The sequence below is a fragment of the Puntigrus tetrazona genome, chromosome 8, assembly GCF_018831695.1.
Source record: "Puntigrus tetrazona isolate hp1 chromosome 8, ASM1883169v1, whole genome shotgun sequence".
NCBI lineage: Eukaryota > Metazoa > Chordata > Actinopteri > Cypriniformes > Cyprinidae > Puntigrus > Puntigrus tetrazona.
The window spans coordinates 18,177,874-18,205,490 of record NC_056706.1 but is presented as its reverse complement, the minus strand read 5'-3'; the positions used below and the strand labels follow the sequence as shown (position 1 = coordinate 18,205,490).

At 38.2% G+C, this 27,617-nt stretch overlaps 3 protein-coding genes across 3 annotated transcripts; all 3 read left to right on the top strand.

Annotated features, from left to right (window-relative positions):
- Positions 1–498: 498 nt before the first annotated feature.
- On the top strand, positions 499–8,465 carry mlec (malectin). The gene is made up of 6 exons (XM_043247441.1): positions 499–907; positions 1,765–1,969; positions 3,304–3,482; positions 3,674–3,850; positions 5,178–5,235; positions 5,358–8,465. The coding sequence occupies exons 2-6, from the start codon at positions 1,768–1,770 to the stop codon at positions 5,597–5,599; spliced, it is 858 nt and encodes a 285-aa protein (XP_043103376.1). The 5' UTR covers positions 499–907; positions 1,765–1,767; the 3' UTR covers positions 5,600–8,465.
- Positions 8,466–9,254: 789 nt separating this feature from the next.
- unc119.1 (unc-119 homolog 1) lies at positions 9,255–14,996 on the top strand. Its single transcript, XM_043247442.1, has 5 exons — positions 9,255–9,872; positions 10,163–10,276; positions 10,759–10,867; positions 11,220–11,392; positions 12,177–14,996. The coding sequence occupies exons 1-5, from the start codon at positions 9,647–9,649 to the stop codon at positions 12,287–12,289; spliced, it is 735 nt and encodes a 244-aa protein (XP_043103377.1). The 5' UTR covers positions 9,255–9,646; the 3' UTR covers positions 12,290–14,996.
- A 1,810-nt stretch (positions 14,997–16,806) lies between these two features.
- On the top strand, positions 16,807–19,233 carry c8h12orf43 (chromosome 8 C12orf43 homolog). Its single transcript, XM_043247942.1, has 6 exons — positions 16,807–17,309; positions 17,431–17,464; positions 17,573–17,671; positions 17,787–17,866; positions 18,287–18,377; positions 18,581–19,233. Exons 1-6 carry the CDS (start codon positions 17,195–17,197, stop codon positions 18,930–18,932), a joined length of 771 nt encoding a protein of 256 aa, XP_043103877.1. The 5' UTR covers positions 16,807–17,194; the 3' UTR covers positions 18,933–19,233.
- Positions 19,234–27,617: the final 8,384 nt, after the last annotated feature.

Sequence of the window (27,617 nt, the reverse complement as noted above, 5' to 3'; positions counted from 1 at the left end):
GCACACGTGAACTTCTTGGATAGTAAAGTATTATTAATAATAAATTAAAGTTTTTTTACATACAGTACATAATTACATGGAAAATAGGTTTATAGGATACTTTCTATTTTAGAATATTACACTACTTAATAATAAATAATTATAAGTCTTTATGCTGATCAGTAATTAAATCTTTGTTGGTCATTGTTTAAAATAAAACGTACATTTTTACCTGTTATGCGCCTAATCCCGCCCACCTTTCGCTGTATGCACACAGTACCAATGAACTAAAGCCAGCTAATTTATGCGAGGAAGTGAGTGAAAGTTGATACACTTGATTCGCTGCTTCGGGACACTTCCACCGACCGTGATTGGTCAGAGCTCGCCGGACCCGACAAATCGATTCCTTTCACAAGCAAATCAATAAGCAGAACTTGTTATTCGGCTCTGCGTGATTGGCCGATCCCAGCAAGGTCCCGCCCCCTCCGGAACCCGACTGTCAAGTTAGTCTGTCTCCCCTTACTGTTCCATCCCTTCAACCTGCGCTGCTGACTGCACACATACCCACAGTACTGACGCGGCCCTCCCGGTCAGAAAGTGCTGTGATTTCAGGCGCAAAAGAGCGCGGAACACCTGTATTGAGCGGTATACGAGCGCAGAATAACCGCGCTGTGATCGTCTGTTAAACGAGAGCGAGCACACGCCGCACACGGGGGTGCAGATGTAAGGGAATATACCTGCAGACTACAGCTGCCACACTGATGACAGAGCAAGAGGGAAGTCAGTTAGCCAGCTAACCAGCCAGAGCTAAACTCGACTATCAGGCAGGTAAATGTACGGCGATCTGGACGGTTCAGCAACAACGTGCAACTCAAGCATCTGAACGGAGCCGGCCGTCCACTACAGAGAGTATTTCGCAGACTGCACAGTAAGAGTGACTTGAATATTGGCTTATATCGCTTTGGGCTATTCACACATGGGATTGTTAAACAGGAGGGCCATTCTACACCCTAGGTTGTTTTAAATTAGTCGCTGTTTACTTATCTTCACCTTAGGTGGGGTATCAATCCTGGGTATTTGGGTATTCAGATTCCACACTGTACATTAGTATATCCTGGGTTAACCTTCTTATTTGCATATGCATGATATCGGCAACGCCGATTGGACGAGTACGGCTCGTGGCGCGCGCGCCCTGTTTTAATAACTGTCCGTTTCCGTGTCAGTTTCCCATCCTTAAAAAAAATCTGGAAATTAAAACGCAAACGACATAGTGGCTCGCTTCACCTGTCGTCGTTATTTCACGTTTTTATCTAGACCAAAAAGCGTGTGAAAGTTTCTACAACTGTACAAAGCGCATGAATATTTAATGAGGTGAGCTGCGAGGCAGTTTGTGATTGGTTGTTTGTTGCTAAACAACGTGCTGTCACTTTCTAGCACGTTGTTTGACTTAATACACTGCCTCCTCATAAAAAAAATATATACTTTTTCTGTTCTCTTACTATCCGTATCCCTTCCCGAAACCTTGTATAACAAGCACTTCTCACTTGTATTTCCAAGTTGTAAGCTGCTTTGGATACAATTTTACCGTTTAACAGCCTAACCCAGGGTTAAAAGTGATTCTGAGTCCATTAACATTTAACCTAGGGTCAAAATGGCCTTTCGCACTGCGCTTAATGTTGTTGTAAACCCACCCTGGGTGTAAAGCTTTTCGAACGACTTCCTTACATACCGTTTTCCCCCTTCCCCTTTTCTTTCCTCTTTCACTTTCCTCTCGGACTGCTGTAGGCTATGAGGAGGGTGACATTGCGCTGTGCTGCCCGGCTCGTCTTCGCAGCTTTGTGGCTGTTGGTGGAAGAGTGTCGGGCTGAGAGCGGGGCCCCAAGTCTGGCCGAGCGAGTCATCTGGGCCGTAAACTCCGGCGGGGATGCGCACACGGACATACATGGCATTCATTATAAAAAAGATCCACTGGAAGGAAAACTGGGTAAAGGTGAGTGGATTGCAGAGGAGAGGGTTGTTTTCCCTTCCTAGTATTCAGTTGTTAGGAATAAAAATTTTCAGCAGCAGCACTATCATGTATTGATTTACATTTTTCTCAAATCAGTACAGTGCAAATTCAAATGATATTGCTGCGTATGTACCATTTTTAAAAAGTGATCTTGTGGAAATATTTGTGCCGTTTTGTATTAAATGTACACCTGTACGTCATATCTTAAAAGTATATTTTAAAAACTGTACTTATAGATAATGTAATAATACCATTAATAGTTCATTAAATATTACATTAACCCAGGTGTGCTCAAAGAGAATTTTTTTTCTTCCAGTAAAACAAAGTAATTTTTTTGTTATTTGTATTGCTTTTATAATTAAAAATGCATCATTAAAGTTCACTTTAATCATATTTCGATGCCATTAGAGACATGAAGTTCTACTTAACCTGCCCAAAAAAATGCTCTCTAGTTCAACTAATTTGGATTTTATATCCATTTAATTTATTTCATTGTAAATATTAAGTATCCAAAAACATTAAAGTTAGCTACTATATATTCACAGTATGTTATTCATGTAACAAGTGCTCTTCAAAAGCACGCTAAAGTGTAGCCGACTTCTTTTTCACAAGGTTGTTTTTCCAAACCCGTATGGCTGTCTTTCTTCAACGGAACACAAAAGCGGATGTTAAGCATAATACGTTCTCTTTCATTAGATGGAAAAAAAAAAGCTAAAATCGAATGGTGAATAGCCATTGTTTGCGTTCCTATGATTTAAAACAAAAATAAAATTTGAGGGTGAGTAAGTGATGACACAATTGTAATCTAGGCAATCGTATGTATCCCTTTAAGAAATAAGAAATATCAGTTATATTTTGATGGGACTGTAGTTTTTTTTTATTACCGTCTGCTATATTTTGAAGAAAAGACTGTTTATCTGCCTCATTAGCTGTTTGTATTTAGAGCTGTCGATCATATCAGGAAGTCTGTGCCACTTGAAATGTGATGACTGTCACTTCCTGAGATAAGAAATGCGGTAAGCACATGTTAGGGCCTGTATAGTGCTCTTTTTAAGCTCTGTCAAGACATCAAGACCCATGCGTTTTATCGGATTTCACATTATTGCATCACTGGTCGTTTTCTGGTGACACTATTAAGTGCGGCACTTAATTTTCCACTCGGCTCTACGTCGGCTATAAATAGATATCGGAATGAAAATGAGTCAAAAACCTCGCTCTGGGTTGAACTATCCCTTGCGTACTATGACTCATTAAATGCCACGGCCTCTTATTATATACGCTTAAACTCACCTTCTGGCACTTTCTCCCCCCTCCAGCATCAGACTACGGGGTCCGTCTGCCGATCCTGCGCTCCAGCCCGGAGGATCAGATTCTTTACCAGACAGAGCGATACAACGAGGACACATTCGGTTACGAAGTACCCATAAGAGAAGAAGGAGACTACATACTGGTCATGAAATATGCTGAGGTGTACTTTGCCCAATCTCAACAAAAGGTATGAATTTAGCTGCAACTGCTATAGCTATAACACGCGATCACTCTTTTTCGTTGGTCGATATTCGAACAATGTTAAATATTTCATGATACTCCAAGGTGTCCATTTCATAGTTTCCCCTCATGGCGTCATCTCTTTCTCCCTCCTTTGTTTTTTTTCGTCTTTTGAAACCCTTTGTTCGCTCTTCTCAGGTTTTTGATGTGCGTTTAAATGGCCACGTTGTGGTGAAGGATCTGGATATCTTTGACCGAGTGGGTCACAGCACGGCTCATGATGAAATAGTGCCATTCTCAATAAAAAGAGGGAAACTGAGTGTGCATGGCGAAGTTTCCACGTTTAATGGGAAACTCACAGTAGAGTTTGTTAAGGTAAGTGTTACATGCTTTTCCTATGTCCTTGTTCAAGAATCAGCATTGTTCCGCGTATTTTACGCTATCCTTCAAACATTTTAATTAAGATTTAAATGTTTTTTACACATTTAATACTCACCAAGGCTGCAAGGACAGTAGTATTTTGAAGAATCAATTCATTCAATGGGACTTTTTAAATTCATTTTAATGTTTTTGAAAATTACATTTATAACTGTGATGCAATCACAAGTTTTATTAATCAGTACTCCATTCTTTAGTGGCACGCGATCCTTCAGAAACCATTGTAATATGCTCCAGTAACTTTCACAATATCAGTGTTGAAATTAGCGATGCTCCTTAAAATGTATGTGCCAATATATAATATATCTATATATATTATATATATATATATATATATATATATATATATATATATATATATATATATATATATATATATATATATATATATATATATATATATATATATATTTTTTAGAATTAATTTTTATTGTTTACTATCACTTTTGAACTTGCTGAATACAAATTTCAAATGGTTTGGAGCCCATCAAGGTATTTTTCTGATGAACAGAATGCAGTCTTTCCTCTTCAGCACAGTAAAATCCCTAAAAGTGGACCTATCTTACATACAGTAATAGCTATACATTTGTATTTTTTTTTAATAAACCAGACATTGATCAATCTGTATTTTCCTTTTTGTTAAAGGAACATTCATTTGAAAATTGGGATGTCGTTACAGACACTGAAGCTTAGTATTTCCAAGAAGATGATTTCTGCCAAAACTAATTGTGGTCCCTTGGAGCGTTTTTTTTGCTCCAGTAGTGAAATTTAATTGATTATTTCTGAGCTGCTCCTTTTTCTTATGTAAACAGCAAACGTGTTTGGCTTGTGGGGTTTCTGTCAGCGATTAGTCTCGGAAGAACCGTGCACATTGAGCATGACGGCAATCCAGAGGGAAGATGACATTAATGGATATGAGGATGCAAAACGCATCAGCTTGTCTGTCAGTCAGAAAACATCTCATTCTTAAAATGAATCATTCTGATGCTTTTGCACCTGCGTTGCTTTGACAAATACAGCCAGAATGTTTAGCAAGTTAGATCAGGCATACTTTTTATGAGGTTTTAGAGTTTTGAAGGCGAAACCAGTGCCATGGAGAGCCACGGGACTGACCCTGTGCACTCCTCAACCTTTTATTCAACCTTACAGGCCAACCGGCTCACAGAATACACTAGAAACGGTTTGCATATTTTCTGCATGTGTTTGCATGCATCCGTCCACTGTAAGCAGCGAACTATAATCTATCTATCTCTCGTGTCCACAGGGTTACTATGACAACCCCAAGATATGTGCACTCTATGTGATGAAGGGCAAGCTAGAGGGTAAGAGGGACCCCTGGGATTGATGGGGGTTGCATCTTTGATGAAGTCCAGTCCTGCTTATTTTATTTTATTTTATTTTTTGTGCACTTTCTCCGAGTAACAGCTTTTGGTGTGTTTCTCAGATGTGCCTAAACTGCAGCCACATCCTGGACTGGAAAAGAGAGAGGAAGAGGAGGATGAAGAGGACGACGTCGAGGGAGGAGAAAGCGAAAAAAAGAGCGCCACCACCTCTCCCAAGAATCCGGTTCGGTCCGGGCCACGCACCCCTAACCCGTACGCCACTGATAACAGCAGCCTGATGTTCCCTATACTAGTGGCGTTCGGGGTCTTCATCCCAACCCTCTTCTGCCTCTGCCGCCTGTGAGGGGAACAAGTGAACGAGAGGGGGAGAGAGAGAGAGGAGAAACGATGGACATCAGGCTGTGAAGGGGTGGGGGGAGGGGCGCAACGAGGGACACACAGCCGTGGGGACAGGCAGAATATAGACTGACATTACAACAGAGAGAGAGAGAGCAAAAGGGGGGCGAGAGACACTAGAAACAAGGAGGTTTCAGATATTGCTGGTTTTTGGAAGGGGAGACCCGGAGCATACGGGGATTTGGAGCGCAAGTTCATTTTATGTGTGTGTTTGTGCTTGTGTTCGTACACGTTTAATACTAATTTTAGTTTGAGGAGATCCTGAGAGGTACTGATTAAATGCACTTGCACACACACATGCAGCAGGACTAACCACTTTACAAACCTGGTTTGTCTGGTCTAGCAGGAGATGGAGCTGGAGACACTCCTAGATCACGTGTCCCAACTCATGGAAACTTATTGGCTAGGAGTGCTTTTCTGATCAGCGGTGGCGTTGATCTGCTGATTTGTTTTTTTGGGGGGTTTTTTGGCCTCTAGTGGGAGGCAGAAATGGTACATGAATTTTCCGAACCCGTTTGATCATTTGGTTAATGCATCTAAATCTCAGTGGCAGTGATTGGAGACCTTGGTTTCCTTTTACCTCACTTTTTATTTCCCCTCGCACTCACACGAGCTACTATCATTCATTTCCTGCGGCTTATTTTCTTTCTTTGATTTTTAAAAAGCATAAATATTCAGAATTGTCTGCTGACCTGCTTTCTCATCTTCAGTTGCGTGTTTTCAGACCGCAGCAACACGTCTCCTCGATCCGCGCAGGGGAGATATTATTTTTCCCATTTATTACCTGCATGTGTTCGGTATTTAATAAAACATTTTTATTTTTGAAAGAGGGCATATTTGCTTCCCTCTAGGCGGGAACATGAGTTCATAACAAAGAGAGTCACGCGCTGGCTTTTGAGTCCCAGAAACTAGATCGTATTGGACTAAAGTCTTAAATCCTCTTTCTCATTGGTACCGATGTATCTGGGACGGCATCTTATTGGTTAACGCAAATGCGGTGTCTTAATTACATCACAAAAAGCACCTAATACACCTATTATAGTTGTTCGGTCAGGATGCTCTTTGTTATATTTGCTCTTGTGTTTAACCAAACAGGCCGTTTTTAACAATACCACCAAAGATTCTTGGATTTGTGTTACACACAATACCACCAGCATGCTTGTGGTGGCGAATCGACAGCTGTAGCCTGGTTGAGAAACGGTTTGACAGATACATGCCTGCCATACACTGTGAAGTTTGGATGCAGAAGCATGAATTTTGTGCTCAAGGTGGCAAATTTCAGTGCTTTCGTTTAGCTTTCGTTAACATTTGCATTCCACCTCATCCATCTTTTTACTTAGCATGTAACTGGTATACTTTTTGTCCTAGTATTTTTATTTTTTTTTCCCTCTGCATCTCTCGTTTTGTTTTTGCTGCTGTTTCTTTCGAGCAAGCCTGCCTTAAAATGTGATTTTTATTTTATTTTTTTTGTGTGTGTGCTATCGAGAGACCAGCTCTCACACTGCGGAAACCATCAGACCACGATCGAGTATTCATGCCACTGTGCTGTCTGACGTGCGAGTGCTGTGTGTCAGTCCGAACCCGTCTCTCGTGTGAATTTAGGAAATGATCTTGGCCTTCACCTTCTCGAAAGGAGTCGGGTGAGAGGGCAGGTTTTGCCTTGATTAGCTATTTCTGTACCACAAAACAATCACGAAAACATTGAGGCACCTTTTTTCATTCATCAGAGTTGCAGAAAGTTGATTGCTTATCGTCGCCAAAGTCGTTTTCTTTTACACGGTGCATGTGTATATAAGGTACTTGGTTTGTTGTGCCATACGGTTATTTTTCTCTTTAGGATATTGTTCTTTTTTTTTTCTTTTTTTTTTGTTTGTGTAATTGCTATTGCTATTGGGGTGGCTGGGTTTTTAAATATCTTGCCTAGTGGAGGAGTGGCCTTGAAAATAGCTTTGGTTGTGGATGTGGTCTAGATAATGACAGTGATTTGATTTGCAGCCACATAGACACACTGACCGATTGTCAGAAAGAGCTCGGATCGTATTAAGTTTAGGTAATTTACAGTTGGGTTTTTATGTTGTGTAATTTAAGCAAACGGAAATGGGCTGAATATTAAAAATATTGAAAGACTTTATTTTCCAGAAGTAGTTGTTTTTTATTTCCTCAGGATCTTTTGAATTTTTTTTTTTTTTTTTTTATGATGAGTCTTTTATTAGTGTGAAATATTGCACTGCCTGATGTTGTTTTAAAAGCATTTTGTTTGTTTGTTTGATGTGATTTTTTTTTTTTTATTATTATTATTTTTTTCTTCTGTTTCTTTTTGTTATGCATTGTGTACTTTTGATTCCTTGTTGCCTTAAATTTGAATACATCCTCATGTGCTTTACCATTTTGTGCTCTCTGATCTTTATTTCCACCGTTTAGGTTGATTTATTGCATGATTGAGTTTTTAATTGTTTTATCATCTAAAAACACATTTGTTTAGTTTGTCCTCTACAAATGCACAACTTCTTGGACAATAGCCAAAGACCACATGGAGGCCTTTCATTGTGTCCTCCTTCATAAAGAGCTCATGTGAATTTCTCCATGCCGCATAAACTGCTGCATTTACGAGGGATGTAGTTTCTCTGTTAACGTTAGTCGTGTTCAACTACCTGTCCCCTCTTGAACCTCCTCCCTCAGAACTGTAGAGAACATGGGAACTGGTGAAATAGTATTGGAACGGTTAGCACCCACACTGTCTTTAGAGAAGGCTTCTGAAGTGGGAACTGCAAATTGATGCTGTTTCTTTTTAATAAATGTGCTATTTTATCTAACTGGCCTTGAGGGTATTTTTAATGAGCTCTTTTTCATTGTTTCATTTATAAGATTCTGTTAACAATCAGTGGTCAGGTCAAGATCATGGAGGCGATTTATAGTTATTAAATAAAGACAGTTTATTTACACAGATTTTATACATATATAAGTTGTTTCTTCTCTCGAACACAACAGAAGATGCTTTGAAGGAACAGTTGACGGTAGCTATTAACCTCCATAGTAAGGAAAAAAATAGTATGGATGTCAATGGGTACCATCAACCGTTTGGTTACCAACATTCTTGAAAGCATCTTCTTGTGGGTTCAGCACAAGAAAGAAACTCATACAGGTTTAAAACAACTTGAGGGCAAGTAAAATAATGACCGAACTTTCATTTTTGCAGAAGCATATTACAACAAGTAACAATGTCTCAACCAATGGTGTGGGTCAATTTGGTGACACTAATGGCATAGAAACGTGTATATTTATATAAAACGTGTGTGTATATAAACGTATGCCTGTTAAGTCACTAAATTATAAGTAAAATTTGTGTGTGTGTGTGTATGTGTGTGTGTGTATATTTGTATAAAAAATATATATTTAAATATATAATTATATTTCAGTGTATACATTGAAATACATCTTACAAACTTTTTATTTTTTTTTTACATATCATTTAAAAAAGCCCTGATATAGTGGCGTTTGAAATTAGTGTGCGTCTACTCGTACGAATATACATGTACACACACATAAACACACCTAAAGCAATGTAACAACTTTATTTTTTATGTTTACTAAGACAACCAAAAAAATTTTAATAAGATTGCATTCGACCAAATTACTTCATATTATAACACAAAATAAATATATTTTAAATAACATATCGTTACAATATTGTAAACATGGCTACAGCTGGTATAAATAATAATGATAATACAGAATTATAATAATTAATGACCTTTTAAACACAAAATCGTTTAAATTAAAAAAAATAACTGTTAAAACCCAAAGGGGAGACTTCTGTAAACAGGAATTGTGGTAACCATAGTAACTTTCGAACGCGTTCAGCCAATCAGATCGCTGGCCTGTCGGCGTAGGTTCTCCATAGTGACGCGCTACGCCATCTTGCATTCAGCAAGCTTCGAGCTCAACAGAAACGCAGTTCGCGCTCCGCCGCCACACCGAGTGAGATTTCGGAGAAATGAACAGTCAGAGCTCCCGCAACGAAACGGCAGCTGCCGCGGTCAACGGCTCCGACTCAACGGCAGCGGCTCCGCGAGACCGCAAAACCGGAGGCGGTGTTCTGAAAAGGCTGAAATCGCGAAGAAATCAAGTGGACCGACGGCCTGTAACGGAGGAAGAGCTGCGGGCGCTGGGGAGAGACATCACTCCGGATGAAGTTTTGGGACTCCGCGCAGTCACTCGCGGTGAGACTCCGCTATGATACCTGCTTCATCTCACAACTCCTTGGGTGCTCCCAGTGCGCGCGTATTATGAGTTACAGCATCCATGTGTTTGTTTACTTTATACAGGCCCAATCCATGCTACACATTTCAACGAGTTTCCAGAGAGCACTGTGTCTTCATGTTTAATTTAAACCCAGCAAACAATCAAAGCGCTCTGGGTCTTGTATGCCTCTGAGGCATATAACCACTGTATACCATATTCCCCCTTATGTCGCTATTATTGAAATGCATGACTTTTTTTGTCTCCACAGACTATCTGTGTAAACCTGAGGACAACATCTACAACATTGACTTCACACGGTTTAAGATCAGAGACCTGGAGACGGGGACAGTGCTTTTTGAGATTGCCAAACCGCCACAGTGTGGTACATTTCCTTTCTTTGTCTTCAAGTTAAACTAATAAATGAAGTCGCACAGTGGTCCTTTAATCACGACTAAGTATTTGCTTTTAGCCTGTGAAATGCACACTTCTGATGTATGTAGAGCTCCATCCGCTCCAATCATTTTATTACATTGCATCAGAATGGAATTTATTAGAGGCTTAACGTATGACAGTATTTTAACATATCGTGTGGAAATTTCTATTTTATAGCGAATACATAGCTGTGGATTTGCTCTGCGTTCAAGATTTGCTTTTATGATCTCTCGAGACGTATTCAGATGTCTCGTTTTGTCCTTTTAAAATGTTTTTAAAGAAAGCTTATTTATTCTGTGGTAGTTATTGTAGTACTTGAACTGAACAATAATTTAAAAATGTTGGCTTTTTTGTTAATGTGTGTTTACTAATGATTTTAGTGTCAGTGAATGATAATAGCCCTTACATTCTCTCTCAAACTGTTGCGTTCAGACCTCGATGAAGAGGACGAGGAGAACGGAGAGGTTGACACCAGTGCCGGGCGTTTCGTTCGTTACCAGTTCACACCTGCGTTCCTTAAGTTACGAACGGTCGGAGCCACGTAAGTCCCCCTCACCGGCGAGGCCATGTGCAGTCTGCCGTGTAAACAAAGCTCGGCCGCTCTGAAATTCAGTTGACCGGCGCTCGTGTTTTCAAACAAAGGAGCTTGTGTCATCTGCTGCAACACTTGAGCAATGTTATTAGCCAAATCCCACAGAAATCATGAATAAATCATGCTTTGGCCTCGGTAATTCTTTCGGGTTTTGCTGTAAACATGAGCAGACTTCAGTCTGTGTAGTTGATCGTCATATTGTTTTATTAATCAACATAAAGCTCTTGTTTAGTTAGAGACCAACTGAATGTTTTTTTTTGGTATGTAGAGTAACGTCTCTTCTCCGTTCACACTCTCTTAGGGTGGAGTTCACAGTTGGCGATCGACCTGTTACCAATTTCAGAATGATTGAGAGGCATTATTTTCAAGACCGCCTTTTGAAGAGTTTTGACTTTGACTTTGGCTTCTGTATCCCGAACAGCCGGAACACGTGTGAACACATTTATGAGTTTCCTCAGCTCCCAGATGACCTCAGTGAGTGTTACTGTTTGTACTAACTAAATAATCTTTAGCTGTTATATCGGCTCTTTAAGATATTTGTTTAAAAGTGCTGTTTTAGTTGTATCTAACATTTGCTTTTATTGTGTTACATTTGAATTTAAAATTATTTGAATTAATTAACAGGCCACTGACAGATACTGTTTTAAAATGCATTATTATTTGGGACTAAATTATTATTATGCAGTTCATTAATGGAAAAAATATATAATATAATTATTAAAAAAATAAAAATAAATATATATATATATATATATATATAATATTATTATTTATTTTTATTTCTTTTTTCCTTTTTTTCAAGAGAACAAGACTTAATATTTTAAATAATTTTGCTTCTAAACGAATGCGTATTGCAGTGTTTTTTGTTTGTTTTTATTGTATATAAAAATAAAATCCTCGCTTTTTGCAGTGTACATTAGCCAGGGTTGACAGTTTGATCTTTAATATTACAGTGTAGTTAATACAACATGATTTATAATTGCAATTTATATGATTTTCTAATTATACTTTAATCTGTGAAAACTATTTATTGGCACCCACCTTGAATTAATACCAGACCTTTTTTCCCTCTCAAACGCTGAGAGGAAACTTGCCACAAAAGAGTAACCGATTGCCTTGCTAGTAACATATTGACCTGATTCTGCCTGACATCTCATTCGTCCTGTCAGGGTTGTATTTCAGACCTCTCAGAGGAGTGCGTGTTACATGACTGTGTTCATTTGTTTAAGTGCTGTGTATTTTCTTTTGTCTCCTGCAGTTCGATTGATGATTGAGCACCCGTACGAGACTAGATCAGACAGCTTCTACTTTGTGGACAACAAACTCATCATGCACAACAAAGCAGACTACGCTTACAACGGGGGCCAGTAGTGCCTCTTCCACAGGAAACCTGACGACTGTTTGTTGGAGTGACCGCGTGGTTTGCGTGGAATGCAAATACAGGAGCGCCTCTCACTACCAGCAGCACACGGTATTGTCACCAGCATTACGATCTGGCACCATCGACCCACTCAACTGGAAATGACCGTCCTTCAGTCAAGTTCCTGCATTCCTCAGACAGCGCGCACTACTTGTGGGTTTGGCCAAAAAAAAAAAGCGGAGCCTTTCTCCTCCGCCACACTTGACTAGCCGGAACTGAAGGGTTGTGCCGTCATCCTGTTTTAGGACGACTGCAAGTTTAGTTTCGTAGCCTTTGTTGTCTTACTTCCTGCACACACCACCTTTTGTCCTGTTTTGTGAAATTTTGTGTTAACAAACTAAACCTTGAATGTTTAAATGGGGTCTTTCTAAATGTGTTAAAAAGAAGCAATCCTAGCACATGCGTCTTTGGTTATTAAACAAAAAGTGGGCTTTTGCACAGATTTGCGGTTATTGTTGCGGTTATTAAAATGATAGAACAGAGTTTGTTTAGCCAATGCTGAGTTAAAGAGGATGTGATCTGTTTGTTTTTTAAACGTGTGTGTGTGTGTGTGTGTGTGTGTGTGTGACCGTAACCTTAAAACAGCTGGTGATAATTTTTTTTATAGTTTTAACCACACTACCGTTTGAAAGTTTGGGTTCAGTAATATTTTTAATGTCTTGGAAGCCTTTTATGTTCACAAAGGCTGCGTTTATTTGATCAGAAATACAGTAAAAGCAGTAATTTTATGTAAACAAGTTTATAAAAATATATTGTATAATATATTGTAAATGTAAATTCCTATGATCGTTCACGTCAAGAAAGATAACTATAAAAATAATATCAACGTTGTCTGTTAGACCTAAACGCGCACTCTAGCTCTTGATAACAGGATGGATTCTGATTGGCTGTCAGTGTTTGTATCATTCATCAACTGGAAAAAAGTTCTGAAAGCGTTTCCAAGGATATCGTTTCTCTGTGCCATGGTTGCGGTATGGATTCTGCTGTGTTTCTAATATTGAGAACAATTTTTATAACTATATTGTTATTGTCCTTGGCGTGAACGGGCCTTTGGAAATAATTCTAATTTGCTGATTTGCTGAAACCATGATGCATTGATTAACTTTCGCGAGCGGCGTTCATTTGAAATAGAACAAAAAAAATTTTTTTACTGTCACTTTTGATCAATTTAATGCATCCTTGCTCAATTAAACATATTAAAACTGCACTGACCCCAAATTTTTAAACCCTAAACTGACCCTATGTAGAAATCAAGATTGTGTTCATTCAACAGGAATCCTCTTTAGTTCTTTTGTTTTTATTGTTGTTGTTTTTTTTATCTGACAAAAAAATGAGTTTTTGAAGGTATGTAGTATCAGTCCTTTACGGATTTGGAAAGCATACATGGCCGTACACTGTGGGGTTCACAGGACATCTGTCTTTGTCATGTACGAGGGCTTTCGATGTCGGTCTCAGCTGTGCATACAGAAACCCTGTTTTCACTCGTGTCACACACAGAGAGGGTTGGGATTCCCAACATGGTGTCCTTGTGCACCTTTCAAGCTGTTTAGCCTTTATAAGAGCTTTGATGTTTACCTTTGATCTAATTCAACATGCTGCGTAATAGCGGCTGGGGTTTGGGAGGAACGTAAATTTAGAGGCCTCTGACTTTACATATTTAATCAATATCAACTTGTTTTGATCGGCGTACGATCAAAGCCAATCATGTTACAGTTGCAAAACACCCATTGTTGTTCATTGACAGTCGGTCCATTCGCAAACAAGTCCGTTGACTTGCTTATATTAAGTGTCCTTAAGAAAGATGAGACTAAAGGACCAATGTTTGTGAAGTATTTGTGGTTGCATGTGTCTAATGCCTTACTTGTGCCGTTTACATAGGTCTGTGTTGACATGCTGTAATTTGCATTGAGAGATTTACCGCAGATTTAGGTCTGTGTGTTAGTTTTACTACAAACTGCATAAGTGATCAAATATTTGGTTTTATTCCTATTAATTCTCCTCACACGTAAAAGTCTCCCTTGCTGAGAGCTAAAACAGAGTGTCTTCATATTCCTTCGTCACTACAAAGATGGTGGTTTTGATCTATATCATGGACACTAATGTGTGGATTTAGTCATAGCAGTAATTTTAGGACTCCTGCCCATGCTTTACGTTTGTTGTGTAACATGTCAACTGGAATAGGTTTGTCTTTGTATTTAGCCAATTATGTCAGGGTTTTTTTTTTTTTTTGTAATGAAGCCTGTATCAGGACTCTTCTAATGAAATATTTCATAATATGACATTCTTTAACACAGCATTCTGCTAAAATAATTTGTATAGATAAGACGGATGGTAGAGACTGGGCGCATTAAACTTTAAAGAAACATATTCATTAACGACGAGCGATGCTGATGGGTTTTACGATTGTTTACATTAATTATTCATTTAAAATAAATTCCTTTACATTTTTAGCCCTGATGTCACCCATGTGTTCAGAGATCTAGGCCCTTGGTTTAAAGAGGTGGCCAAGATCAACTGCAGACGCAGGCAAGTGTGCCCCGATTTACTCTGTTTTTCAGAATTGTAGGAACATTGTATTATACTGTATAATGAAATAGGAATTATGTCCAGATGTGGAAGGGGGATTTTGTTCAGAAAAATAAATAAAATGCATTTTATGAACGAGCAAATCCAAATATTTCTAATTGCTCGATTTTGAGAAGTGTTTTTCAAGATGGCAGCCATAACCAATGGAACAATTCAGCATATAGTCGTTGAACTCTAAATAGTCTCAAAAAACGTGTGATTGTAAAAAGTGCACAAAATTCTTTTTTCAGTAGGCCTGTTTATCAATATAACACTAATCAAATTATTTTGGTACAGTTAATAAAAAAAGGATAATATTTTTTAACATGTGAAAAATACTCATTTATTTGGGAAGCTGACTTTGGTTTCACAATGCAGAAATGTTCGACAAATGCTTAAACAAGAAAAAAAACAATAGCAAAGTTTGCTGGCATTTATCACCTTTGCAAAGCAAGAATTGCTGTTTTTGGATGTCGGTTGTCAATGAGACTTGTGCACCTCTGCAGTAAAAAAAGATGAAGGGTGCCTTTTCCAGACTGCATTTTTTTCCAAAGATGCTCAATAGGAGGGAGGCGGATATTTCAGCACCACGTGCTTCTAAATTCGATTTGAAAAAGTGATCTCGACAGATGAGCAAGACCGAATATTTCTAATTGTAAAAATACTGATTACAAATATTTTGAGAAGTGTTTCAGTTTTTCCTTCACCACTGTTGCCGCATTTTTGCTTATCCTTAAAAGATTTAAGTGAAAACCACAAAGTTTAGATTTCTGCCTATCGCCAGTAACACTGATGTTCCTTGAGCATGAAGTTCACCTTGAATCTCTTTAGAAGTTACTAGGCTCTTTTGTTTTGGTTTGCTGGCATACAACATCTGTTCATGTTATGTGCAACTGTAGTCACAGGCTTGTGTTTTCAGCCTTTACAAAATTAGTCTCTTGAAAAACTCGTGTGATTGTCCAAAAAGTGCACAAATATCACCAAACAACACAGTTTTCAGTAGGCCTGTTTATCAAGTAAGAAGACATAATGGAGGTCTGGTATCCTAATCAAATTATTCAGTATAGACTACTGGTCAAACGTTTGTAATAAAAAGAAGTCTGCATTTATTTAATTAAAAATATATGCTGATTTAACATGTGAAAATCATTATCATTATCATTATATATATATATATAGTTTTGGCACAGATAAGGAGGATGGGGAAGATAACTATATTTCTGTAAAATTGTAGAACACACACATTTCGTCTTTACATGGCTTTCATTGAAATGAAAAAAAAAATCCATAAAACTGTCTAAAATTATCTGTTTGATTTATTTTAATTAATAAAAATAAGTTTGAACATTTACATTTAGTCATTTAGCAAAGCGACGTACAAATGAGGTAGGCATATAGAAGCAAATTATAATAACTGTAAAAACTGTAATAACAGTTATTTATAATAACTGTGGAAAAACACTAATATCATTGGTGTAGAAACAATTTTCACTTGAAAATTTTGTACATTTCAGAATTATAAACACACTGAATAAACACTACAATTTTTTTTAATGGAAAGAATGAAACAGTCTTTTTCTATATTCTTTGTATTACTTAACCTGCGTTACAGCTTGTTGTATGTTTTGTTTTACACAGTGAACAAGCAAAGTGATTATTCCATATACATATATAAAAAATGAAATTAAAAATGGAAAGGTAAAGGCTTTTGAAATGACTGAAATTAAAATGTTAACTGAAATAAAATAGCGTAAACATTTTATTGCAGCTATTGCTGAATGTTTGCCCAGCCGACTAAAATAAAGCAGATGAAAAACAAACAAAATAAATAAATAAGAATGAATTAAAATGAATGAAGATACAACTAAAATAAAAAATTAAATTAAATTAAATAAAAATGAAATGAAATGTATTTAATTAAATTAAATAAAAGCAAATGCAATATTATTAAAAAGTGTACCAGCAGTGTTACTGTAATGCCGCGGCTCCGGTGCGGCAGGGGGCGCTGAATCAGGCCGTGCTCACTTTTACACTACAGCGCAGTATTTGGAAAACATGTGGACATGTGGAGCCCGGTGTCTCTGCAAACTGATTTAAAGCGTTCAAGTTTTTATTTTCGTTAAGCCGGCGTATTTGCATTGTAATATACGAGTTGTTTTTGGCGGTACGACCTCGGTCAGCTAATCTAAACCAACCGCATCCTTAACGTCTTCACGCGACTTAACCACACAGAGCAATAGCGACGAGCAGCTACTCTTTTATGTGTTGATCAACACAAGTCGGCCCTTGGCATGTCTGGAAGCAGCAGTGAAGATGAAAACACTGACAGACTGAAAGAGGCGGTGTGGAGCTTTGGAGCGCAGGGCGTTAAACTCCTTGGAAACGGCGGCGCTTCCTGTCCTCACTGTAAGTAGCTTTTCAAAACATGCACAATTAGCGGATGATGATACAAAGCAGTTAAATATAGATTAAGTCAGTTGCTGTCCAATTACATGGACGCCTCTGGTGCTGGTTTTACTCCAAACAGATGAAGACGGCAATATCCGCAGAGAAAGTCGTAGGTGAGTCTTTCTAGTAATGGCCAGACCGGTTCATCTTTTTTATTCTTGTGAATATGTGCGGTTTTATTTGTTTACTTAAGTAGCTTTCGGTTGAATTTTGCCGCGCAGAACCGATGTTTCAAAGCACGAGCATGACGGTAACGAGCTTGGGACGACACCGGAATTTCAGTCTCACGTGGCAAAGAAGTTAGGAGCCCTTTTGGACGGGTGAGACACAACAACTGTTTCTCCTGTCGGGGCTGCTACGAGAGCTGTTATTTGTGAAAGGTTTTGTCGTCGGCACGGTTTCGCTCTCTCACTCTTTTTTGCTAATGCGCTAAAGGCATATTTCAGAGGTTTTTACTGGAACTGTCGACTCTAAACATGACCAGTCCAAAAACGAAGAAGAGGAGGACGAAGGAAGTAAGCAAATAATTTGCATTCATGCATACATGAACATCTGACTATGCATACACACACACACACACACACACACACACACATATATATATATATATATATATATATATATATATATATATACATACATACATACATATACACACATATATGTGTGTGTGTGTGATAAACAGTATATACCCTGTGATATTTCAGTTTTCTGTATCTATAAAAATATCAACTAATCTGTGTTTTTCTGTCAATAAGGGGTAGTGTGTGTACGTTAATGAGGGAAAAAAATGAACTTAAATTATTTTAGCAAATGGGGACTAAAAAAAAGGGGGTCTAAACACTTTCCGTATCAGCTGTATATCATATCCACAGCTGTATTTATATTAAAGCGCAGATGTGCATCTGAGGCCTGCTTTCTGTAATTTTCTGAAGGTTTCCATCTCTTCTCCACCTCTGCTCCTGGAAATTGGATGGAGGAGCCACTTCCTCCACCTCCTAAAAGGAGACGCGTTCCCAGCTCCAGGTGAGTCTAACTCCTGCTTTTGATAGTGCACACACTCTTTGAAGGTGATTCTCACAAAATCATACGTCGGAAAGAGGAAGTTTGCATTAACAATCTGATGCATGCGTGTTTTCCGTGAGGTTCAGCCTCAAATGTTGTCAAACTAAGTTTAGATTAAGTTTTTGCTTTACGTTTAAAGCATTAAAGCTTCTCACTTCCCGCAGTGACAGCGACAGCGAGAAGGAGATGAGGTTTAGAGAAGCGGCCGTGTCTGGGTCAGACATCATCGCCTCTGCTGCCCAATTCCTCCGAGAGGAGGAGAAAAGTGCGACAAAAGAGCCAGCGGCAGCACAGGAAGTCACCGTTGCTAAAAAGAAAAAGAAGAAGAAGAAGAAGAAAATAAAAGCATCCACGGAGAGAAGTGATGAGAACAATACCCAGGTGTCAGAGAAACTGTGTAACGGAGAAGGAACGGAAGAGCAAACACCTGTGGTTCAGAATCCTACAAAGAAAAAAAAGAAGAAAAAGAAGAAAAAGAGAAAGTTGGATGAGGGCAAAATAGACTGTGATGAATGAGAGACCTCGGTCAGGGCAGTGGCATGTTGAATTTCTGCCTGGGATTAAAACCAAACTGCGAGGGGTACGTAAGCGCAACACAAAAAACAAAACCGTTCAGTCTTTCTAGGAAAAAAAATTAAATTAAACGGACAAGAACTTCATGAAACAACTTTTGTTAAAATGAGGTGATCTGGACCTTTATGCAGCATTGTTTTCATCTGCGTACATTTAGTCTGATGACTGACCTGAGGTCTGTTGTTCTGTAAATGCTGTAAATCGCCACCTGAACATCAATAAAATATTTTTATTTTACTAGAAATTATTTTTCTAGACTTTCGTTCATTGAATCAGACTTGCAGAGACATCTACAATGATTACATTTAAATCTTCGCGTAATCAATGCAGCCTTTTTTAACTCGAAGCTTTATATACATGATAATGTTCACAAAAGGTTTCGATTCGAATTAAAGCTGCAGTCCGTTAGTTTTACCTTTTGTCGCCGTCTATGTTTGAAAACCTGGTATTGCACTTTCTTGCGGATTTATATTTCATGCGCGGGTTGTGCGCCGGCGAGGATGAATCTAATGTTTTGAGGTGAATGTGAATCTCAATCACTGCAATACTGAAATACTTCTTGGAATATAGGACCCAAAAAAGAATTTTCACGGGATATTTTAATAGATCTACCACACTTTGATCTGTACAACTATTACAGTAAATCGTGCTACCAATCAAACTATCAGTTAGCTCATTATCACATAAAACCCTGCAAATTATTATTGTTGTACTTTATTATCAAATGTGAAATGCGTGACTACGAGTGTAGTGTGTATTAGCTTGTATATTTAAACTTCTGCAGGACTACAGTCTAATTATCACATAATGTACCATAATGTACGTTTAAAATCATTGATATATGCGTTTGGAATGCGTGAAGTATTTTGAATATAGCCTAGGCTTTTTTAGGCCTAATACAATGTCCCAGATGATCAAATTCAAGTAGATCTTGTTTTCAGTGTAGGTGGGTTTAATATCTACATTCATTCTTCTGGTGTGGTTAGAAAACATCTTAGAGATTTCAGAAAAGTCTAATACGCTGATATCATGTTAGAGAGCTACTGAAATAAATCGCAGAAGTCAATATGGCAGACCCAGGTGGTGTTTTTGAATCACATTAAAGTGTATTATACTGTATATATTATTATAATATGTACAACACTCTGTTAAAGATTGCTGATGAATAGGGGAGGAGAAAGTAACAACAATACAAGCTAGATTCTTGATTAAATACGTCTGACTATGACTTTGTTAATATGTAACAGCAAACATATGTTGTTCTTTATCTTTGCAAAAAAAATGTATAAAATTTTTTACATCACATATTAAAATGTCATTTTAAATGTTATCATGTGTTTCAAAAGCAACCGATCAGTACAGACTTAAATTGTTTGGAATATATATTTTTATTGGCAATGTCAATCCATTTTATAAAACCTTACTACTGTGGTACTGTGACATGAAATGAGAAACACAAAAATTACAATAATGCAAATATAGTGAGTGCTCTTGAGAAAATTGATTTGCTACTTTCTCCCCTACTGTAGTATGCTTTAGTGGTTACTACAGCAACCGTGGTGTACTGTAGAATAATATATCCTATATTCGTAGAAAACTTAAGTACAGTTCTGAATAAAGTAATTGCTTTATATTACTATAGTTGTTATATTACCAGAACGACTATAAAATTACCACAACAAATTCATTCAAGTAATTTATTATAGCATGGTTCAATAACAACACAGTATTTACTATAAATTAGTATAGTATTTTTTATGTGTGTTAGTACACACGAAAGCTGTTTAGTTTTTGCACCCAAGCAGAATATATTTAATCTAATCTGTTAAACGTTCTTCTGATGAACAGAGGAGGGCAGCACTACGCTTTTGGTGGGTCTAGTTCGTCTCAAATCTTATCAGAAAAAGAATGCGAGGCGGAAAGTTGAGCAACCCTCTTTTTGTGCTTTAAATGTTGATCAGTGTATAATTACCAAAGTCTATGCAATCTCCATATTTAGATGTAGTTTATGTGTTTGTTTGTTATAGATGTAAGCAGTTCCGATTCACGAGCTTTTAAGCATTGGGTAAATATTGATAGTATTAATGATGTTAATAAAGATAATAAAAATAATAATAATAATAGCTAAGACTAAGCCTACCTATACATTTGTTCACGAAGAGTTTTTAACTAAAGAGCTGCTCAGCATCCGCTAAATTCAGTTTTCTGTGAATGCTGGCAATTCTGAATAATAATAATAATAATAATAAAAAAAATATTTACCACAGTTGTAAGGTTCAGTTTGAGATGACATTCTCCCCTTGGTAAGTGATTGTATGTTTTGCATTTTAAAATAAAATATATGCATAAAATAAGTAAAATAAAAATGTGCCGATCCCTCCAGGTGGAACGACCTGCCCAACTTGATTCAAGCAGCCTAGTCCAGCCATCTTTAAGAAATAGTTAAAAACGCATCTCTTCCATCTTTAAGCCTAGCGCTCTCTATTATAATTCTATTTGTTGAATAAAAGCATCTGCCAAATGACTAACGTTAAATGTAAATGTAACAAGCCCGTCACAATGTTTAAGTAGGCTAAATCTAAAAATGGGTTAGGCTGTGTGAACTCCCAAAACCGAAGCATGTCTAGAAGTAAAGAAGAGCTTAGCCAATCTTCTACTGTGCCAAAAATGTATTTTAAAAAAGTAGCCTTCTGCGGAAATAAATAGCCTAACTGTCTTTAAAAAAACAGAGAGGTCAATAGGTTCACCATCCAACTCTGAAGGTTTTCTTTTTTATAACTTTTTATTTCATTTTATTCATACTAGGATGCATTCACGTCTGAGCCCTGCCCAAGCCTGTTTGACTAGTGTGACCGCTCCGTGACGCGTCTAGGCGCGGTTCTCTTTTCATATTAAAAACAGGCCTTGATTTTAAACCCTTATTGATTCTTCTAATCTGTTAATGTAATACACATAGTTCTAAAAATCGAGCTCACAGAGACTGTAACATCATATATCCGTTTGTGTGAAGATATGTGCCTACCAGTAATTGTAAACCACAGCAATGACAAACCGTGGTTCACTGCCAGCTCCGTCAGGCCAAAGATGATGAATCCGTCCTCTGCATTTCTAGAACTGTTTGGTTCAGCTCAGCTACCAAATCTGACCGCAGAAGGCTACAGAGGGTAGTCCGTACTGTTGAGTGGATCATTGGTGCGACCTCCCCAGTCTCCAAGAAACGTGCTTATCCAGAGTGAGAAGCCTATTTTGTATATTATTCCTTTTATTATCTGTGAGCTTCTGTCACCAAAACAAATTCCTTGTATGTGTAAACATACCTGGCAATAAAGCTCATCCTGATCCTGAGAAGCATTACTTTCGAAATGTAGGCCTACCATAGGAATTTCGTTCTGAATGGCCGTGGCTTATTGTGTTTGTAAAGGTCTTATAATGCATCCATAATTAAAATAATCAATCAAAAAGAGAACCCGATGGCTGACAATGTCGTAAAAGTAATGTTAATGAAATACCAGTCGATATTCAATCGTACATCAACAAGGATACATACATCGGTCCATGGCTGGAAAAAATGTAAAAGATTACCTATTAATATAAGCAGTATTACCTATTTTGAAAAGGGGGTGGAGCTGTTCGATATGTCTGTCTACCGGTTTCAGTTGAAATTGTTACCACAATAATGCTGCGTGTGTCAAGGCACTTCAAGGAACTGTCCTCTGAAATTTCAAAGCTTTATGATAATCTTTTATCAGGCAATCCTTAAGAACTTAATTAGATACAACATCACAATATAGTTTGGAAATCTATCCGAGTACTAAACTGTTCCAGGTGTTCTGTTCACGCTCTTTGGAAAATTGTTGGTGTTAAAGAACACACATCATTACAGACTATTTATGAATGGGCTATTTTCAGTCATGCCAATAAGACTGTCTGTGATCCATCCCATGTTTTGTACACAGAGTATGAGCTGTTGTTAAAAACTCTAAAAAAAAAAAAAATTATTCCTGTGTCTATAAATAATAGCTGTTAAATAATTGCAGTATGAAGCTGTCATTTTTTATTTATTGTTTGATTGTTTATTTATCTATTTAACTTTTTATTATATATGTTTGGTGGTTAGGGTTGTTGGTTTGTTGGTTAGAGTCGTGTGTTAAATTGTGTTAAATACCTTATCTTACCTTACCTTTAACTCAGCCAAGCCTTTAACTGTTGTGTGCGTTTTGTTTTTTTTTCTGAAAGAGATCTTTAAAAATAGAGAGAAAGGGAAACAGATTAATAAGGTGACATCTGACTGACATCTATTATTTGACATTCATCAGTATTGTCATTCTTATGAACACTGTCTTAATGACTTGCACAAATCATTCAGTTGGATTCATCCATGATGCAAATAGAATGCAGGCATTTGCAGAAGCATCAACCCGTCACAGTGAAAATCCTGCCACAACACAGGAAGTTCCTGAGGTTCGCTTTTTGGGGTGAAGCTTATCGGTATCAGATTCTTCCATTTGGCCTAGCCTTGGCACCCAACACATAAACACAAAGCATGATTGCAGCGCTGGCTCCTCTGGGACTCCAGTTACTGTTCATTACTTTCAGAGGGTTCTAGGACTTATGGCAGCTATATCCATGGGGATACCCTTGGGCTTCCTGCACATGAGATCGATTCAGTTGTGGCTTAGAGCCAGGCAATTTCATCCAAGAGATTGCACGTCTCTAAAATACTTCCTCAAGCAGTTAAGAGGCTACAATATCCTAGGGTGGGACTGAACCATGGACCATACATGTCAACAAGGGTCTCACCTCTTACTGATAGTGCCTTGCTGGCCAACTAAAGTGTGGTTATCAGATTTAATATCCCTCCTCAACAGCTTCAACGATTCTGGTCAGGAGAGATCTTCTGTCTCAGGAGCAAAGGACAGTCTTTCGTGCCCAGCCCGAGCTCTGGACCCTTCATGTCTGGACCCTGAGGGGGACCGAGTAAGAGGTCCAGGACTTCCAGACGATTTAATAGAGACTATTCAAAGAGTTAGGGCTTCCCCCACTAGAAGAACGTATGGCCTCATATGGTGTGTTTTTAAAAGTTGGTGTATAACACACCACGCAGATCCAGTTCGCTGTCAAAGTGTTTCAGTGCTGAAGTTTCTGCTAGAGAAACTGTCCTCGGACACATGTCCTAGTACTCTTAGAATCTATGTGAGCGCCATATCAGCTTGCCATGCTCTGACTGATGGGGTTTCTTTGGTAAAGCACCCTTCATTTGTCAAGGCAAGAGGTTAAGCTTGCCCACTAGAGCGATTGTTCCTCTGTGGGATTTAGCTATAGTGTTTGAGGGTCTGGTTGACACCCCTTTCAAAACTCTAAAGTCAGCACTTGTCAGGTTTCTGACCCTGAAATGGTTTTTCTAATGGCCATTACTTTTCTGAGAGAATTGGGGATATGCAGGGCCTGTCAGTATCGCCATCTTGCCCTATGAGGTGCATGGTAAAGCTTCACCTCTAGAAGTTAGGGCCCATTCATCTAAGGCGGTTACATCTTCTATGGCTTTGGCAAGAGATGTTCCCTTGCAGCAAGTTTGTGATACTCCATGCTACTCTGGGCTCACTTGTCCTTGAGTGAACATCCCCGAGAATGTCTGAGAAATTCAATGCTTGTGTGCTCAAACTATACTGCCTTGAGCGGTCTAGACGCTTCTAGTGTGACAACATTGGTATTCACTTTTCCACAAGCGTTTTAAAACACAGCACAGAGAGTAGCATTTGATAACCTCTGACTGTAACCCTGTTCCCTGAAAAAGTGGGAACTAGATGCTGCATCTAAATGCCGCACTGTCAGCATGCCTCAAGGTCCTTTTAGACAAAGGTGTAATCTGAGAATGTGCCCATTTCACATGTATTTATAACCTCTCAGTTGCATGTAGTCAATTATGTCACCTACAGAGTTTATTTAAGCCAATTGTTGTGTTTGTACATACTCATGCTTCACAACCAGTCGAAAAAAGAATGTTCTCTCTCTCTCACACACACACACATACCATATATACTGTATATACACGCACATAATATTATATTAGAAACCTTTCCGCCCGATAGTGTAAAAGTGGCTATGTCTTCACCAGTCTAGAAGTCTGGAGGATGACAACGCCATTGTTACTTGCAACACATGTTTGGCAATTTCAGTTTCATCAGTGCATCTTAAATTTTATATTATCCTGGGTGCACAAACTGCAGATTATATGGAAATTATATAAAAATATGAATTTATTGGTATCGGAATCAGCCATGAGAAGACTTAATTATTGGCTATTGGCATATATATATATGAAATCTGAGTGGCTGAGTGTGATATCAAAACTCTAACAACAGCTTCACAGTTTGTAATTTTATCACTCTGCTTGCAGTACTGTGTCATGAAATTATGTAGTTTTAAGAGGATTTTAGCTACATATGGTTGGCGGCTATTCTGTAGTCATGAAGTCACCCGAGAGTGCCTCGTGTAATCTAGAACCGTGGTATAAATTTTGGGCTGACCTCGAAAGACTAGCTTTGCCCAAATAGAGAGATGGAGCAACAAGAGTGAACAAATTTAGACAATCGGTATTTAAGGTAAGCGCAAGATTTACCTGTATTAAACAAAAAAGGAAAATAGTTGCTTTCATATAAATGCAGTGTCACAGAAATGTTAGTTTAGTTTGAATTCAAATAATGCAAGTGTAATTAGACTACTGTAAATAAACTACTTTGAATAAACCTTGTGCTTCCCTGTTTTTCTGTCTGAAGGGCTTGTTTTAAAATAAACCTTATTCAGTTATCACTCTTTAAAAATGAACAGAACTCCAACCTGGTTCAACAAAATAAAACAAATTACAGTCTGAATGCCTTGCCTCATCAGAAACTCCACCAAATAAGATAATCTTATTAGAGATACTCATAACTTTTGACATTTCATTTATACATGTATGAAGATAGTGGCCTTCTCACGGACCCAGGCGTTCATTGTTAGCATTATGTGATGACAGGTTTTTGTTTTTATCAAAATCTTCTTCACAGCTCTTTCTTCTCTTAGTGTGCATATGCGTTCTAAGGGTCCACTACGTTGACAGTGATAGCTCCATCTTCTGCTGACAATGTAACCACAGAGGTGGGTTTACCTGAAGAAGGAATGAAAGCAGAGTGATTTAATGAACAGCAGGACCAACAGGGCTGCGGGAGGTGGAGCTGGACACAGAGTTGATAGTCATCCACAATGCTAGTCCTTGAAACTTGAATATTTTATGAATAATAAGTTCACACTGTGCTTTGTGTGACTATCTGAAATACGTCCTTCAAGGTAACCTTAGTTTGGTTAATAATACATTATTGATTTGATTTGCACCTTCCACCCTGCTGGACCTCAAAAGCCACACAACCAATTCTCCAAGAACTTCCAGAGCCTGGCATCCATTCTACGCAACCAGCTCCCATCCCTCCCGAAACCAAAGCAATGGCCATTCACTGGCGAGTGAACCCCAAAGACGTCATCCAGGAGGAACACCAGCCAATAAGAAGCGCTGGGATTCCATCAGACCAGCCTATCAGGACCCTGCCTTCCACCATCAGTTGGTAATGCAAACAACATTAATCTCTGCTGAAATGGTGCAGGGTATAAGAAGTTAACGATAAGTTAAATCTTTGCTTTGCTGAATTATCACAGGTTCTGATTTTAGGAACTAGTAGCAAGTACTAGACTAGTTTGGTAGATTAGTCATGTATGCAGTATAGATTAGTTCAACTAAACTAAAAAATTGTCTTGTGTATTGTAAAGTCAAATTTTGCCCATTTCTCAAAGCTACCCTGTCAGTGGTGTAACTTAGTCATGAAGGGCCCCAGGTGCAGGTTTTTATGACTGGCCCCCCAGGTCAGTTATGAAGCACATACAAATACACAGGGCTCATATCTTGAAAAGGAACCAATAGGAGTGAATTTGTGCATAACCTACTTATTTTTGACCAAGTAAAAACATTATCTTTTCATTTCTTAAGTAAAACAGATCTCTTTGCCTGCATCTCTCTCTAACATTCCTTTCCAAGAGGCAAGAAAACACGACCATCATGTGGTATGCATGGCTGGATGTGTCTAAAAGAAAAAAGCTCTATTTGATAAGAAATACGTAAATAACAGACAATTTTTCGTTGTAATGTGTTATAACAAGCTCTCATTGCCAGTCTCATCTGTTCTCTATTAGCGCTTGTGCACAATGTGCATCTTCACACAAACGATTGAGTGCTTAGTTCTAGTAAAAGCACAAAACAAAATGCATCTTGATGTACAAGCACACTAATGAACACTGCTTTGGGTTTAATGAGGTAAAAAAAAAAATATACGACGGCGGATCAGAACCTGGAACCTCAGAAATGCTTCACAAAAGCTCTACCACTAGGCAAAACTTTTGACAAAAACTACATTGTATTATTAATAGTTAAATAAATATTAATTTAGTATCTTAAGCATGAGGATCTGTTTGCAAGGTGGGGAGGCAGGGCCCCAGTGCGGCTGCGCTGTCTGTAATTACACCAATGTACCCTGCTCAGAATCAGGTAAGAAACCAATATCAGGTTTTGTATTATTTTAAGTGTCCACGAAATAAAGCAGA

What these genes read in the sequence shown, in the direction of transcription:
- c8h12orf43 (XM_043247942.1), top strand. Translation starts at nt 17,195, where the DNA reads ATGTCTGGAAGCAGCAGTGAAGATGAAAACACTGACAGACTGAAAGAG. An exon ending in CGGCGCTTCCTGTCCTCACT is followed by an intron (nt 17,310 to 17,430) that starts GTAAGTAGCTTT and finishes TACTCCAAACAG; the next exon opens with ATGAAGACGGCAATATCCGC. An exon ending in TTAGGAGCCCTTTTGGACGG is followed by an intron (nt 17,672 to 17,786) that starts GTGAGACACAAC and finishes AATGCGCTAAAG; the next exon opens with GCATATTTCAGAGGTTTTTA.
- unc119.1 (XM_043247442.1), top strand. Translation starts at nt 9,647, where the DNA reads ATGAACAGTCAGAGCTCCCGCAACGAAACGGCAGCTGCCGCGGTCAAC. An exon ending in TTACGAACGGTCGGAGCCAC is followed by an intron (nt 10,868 to 11,219) that starts GTAAGTCCCCCT and finishes ACACTCTCTTAG; the next exon opens with GGTGGAGTTCACAGTTGGCG. An exon ending in TCAGCTCCCAGATGACCTCA is followed by an intron (nt 11,393 to 12,176) that starts GTGAGTGTTACT and finishes TGTCTCCTGCAG; the next exon opens with TTCGATTGATGATTGAGCAC.
- mlec (XM_043247441.1), top strand. Translation starts at nt 1,768, where the DNA reads ATGAGGAGGGTGACATTGCGCTGTGCTGCCCGGCTCGTCTTCGCAGCT. An exon ending in TCACAGTAGAGTTTGTTAAG is followed by an intron (nt 3,851 to 5,177) that starts GTAAGTGTTACA and finishes TCGTGTCCACAG; the next exon opens with GGTTACTATGACAACCCCAA. An exon ending in GATGAAGGGCAAGCTAGAGG is followed by an intron (nt 5,236 to 5,357) that starts GTAAGAGGGACC and finishes TGTGTTTCTCAG; the next exon opens with ATGTGCCTAAACTGCAGCCA.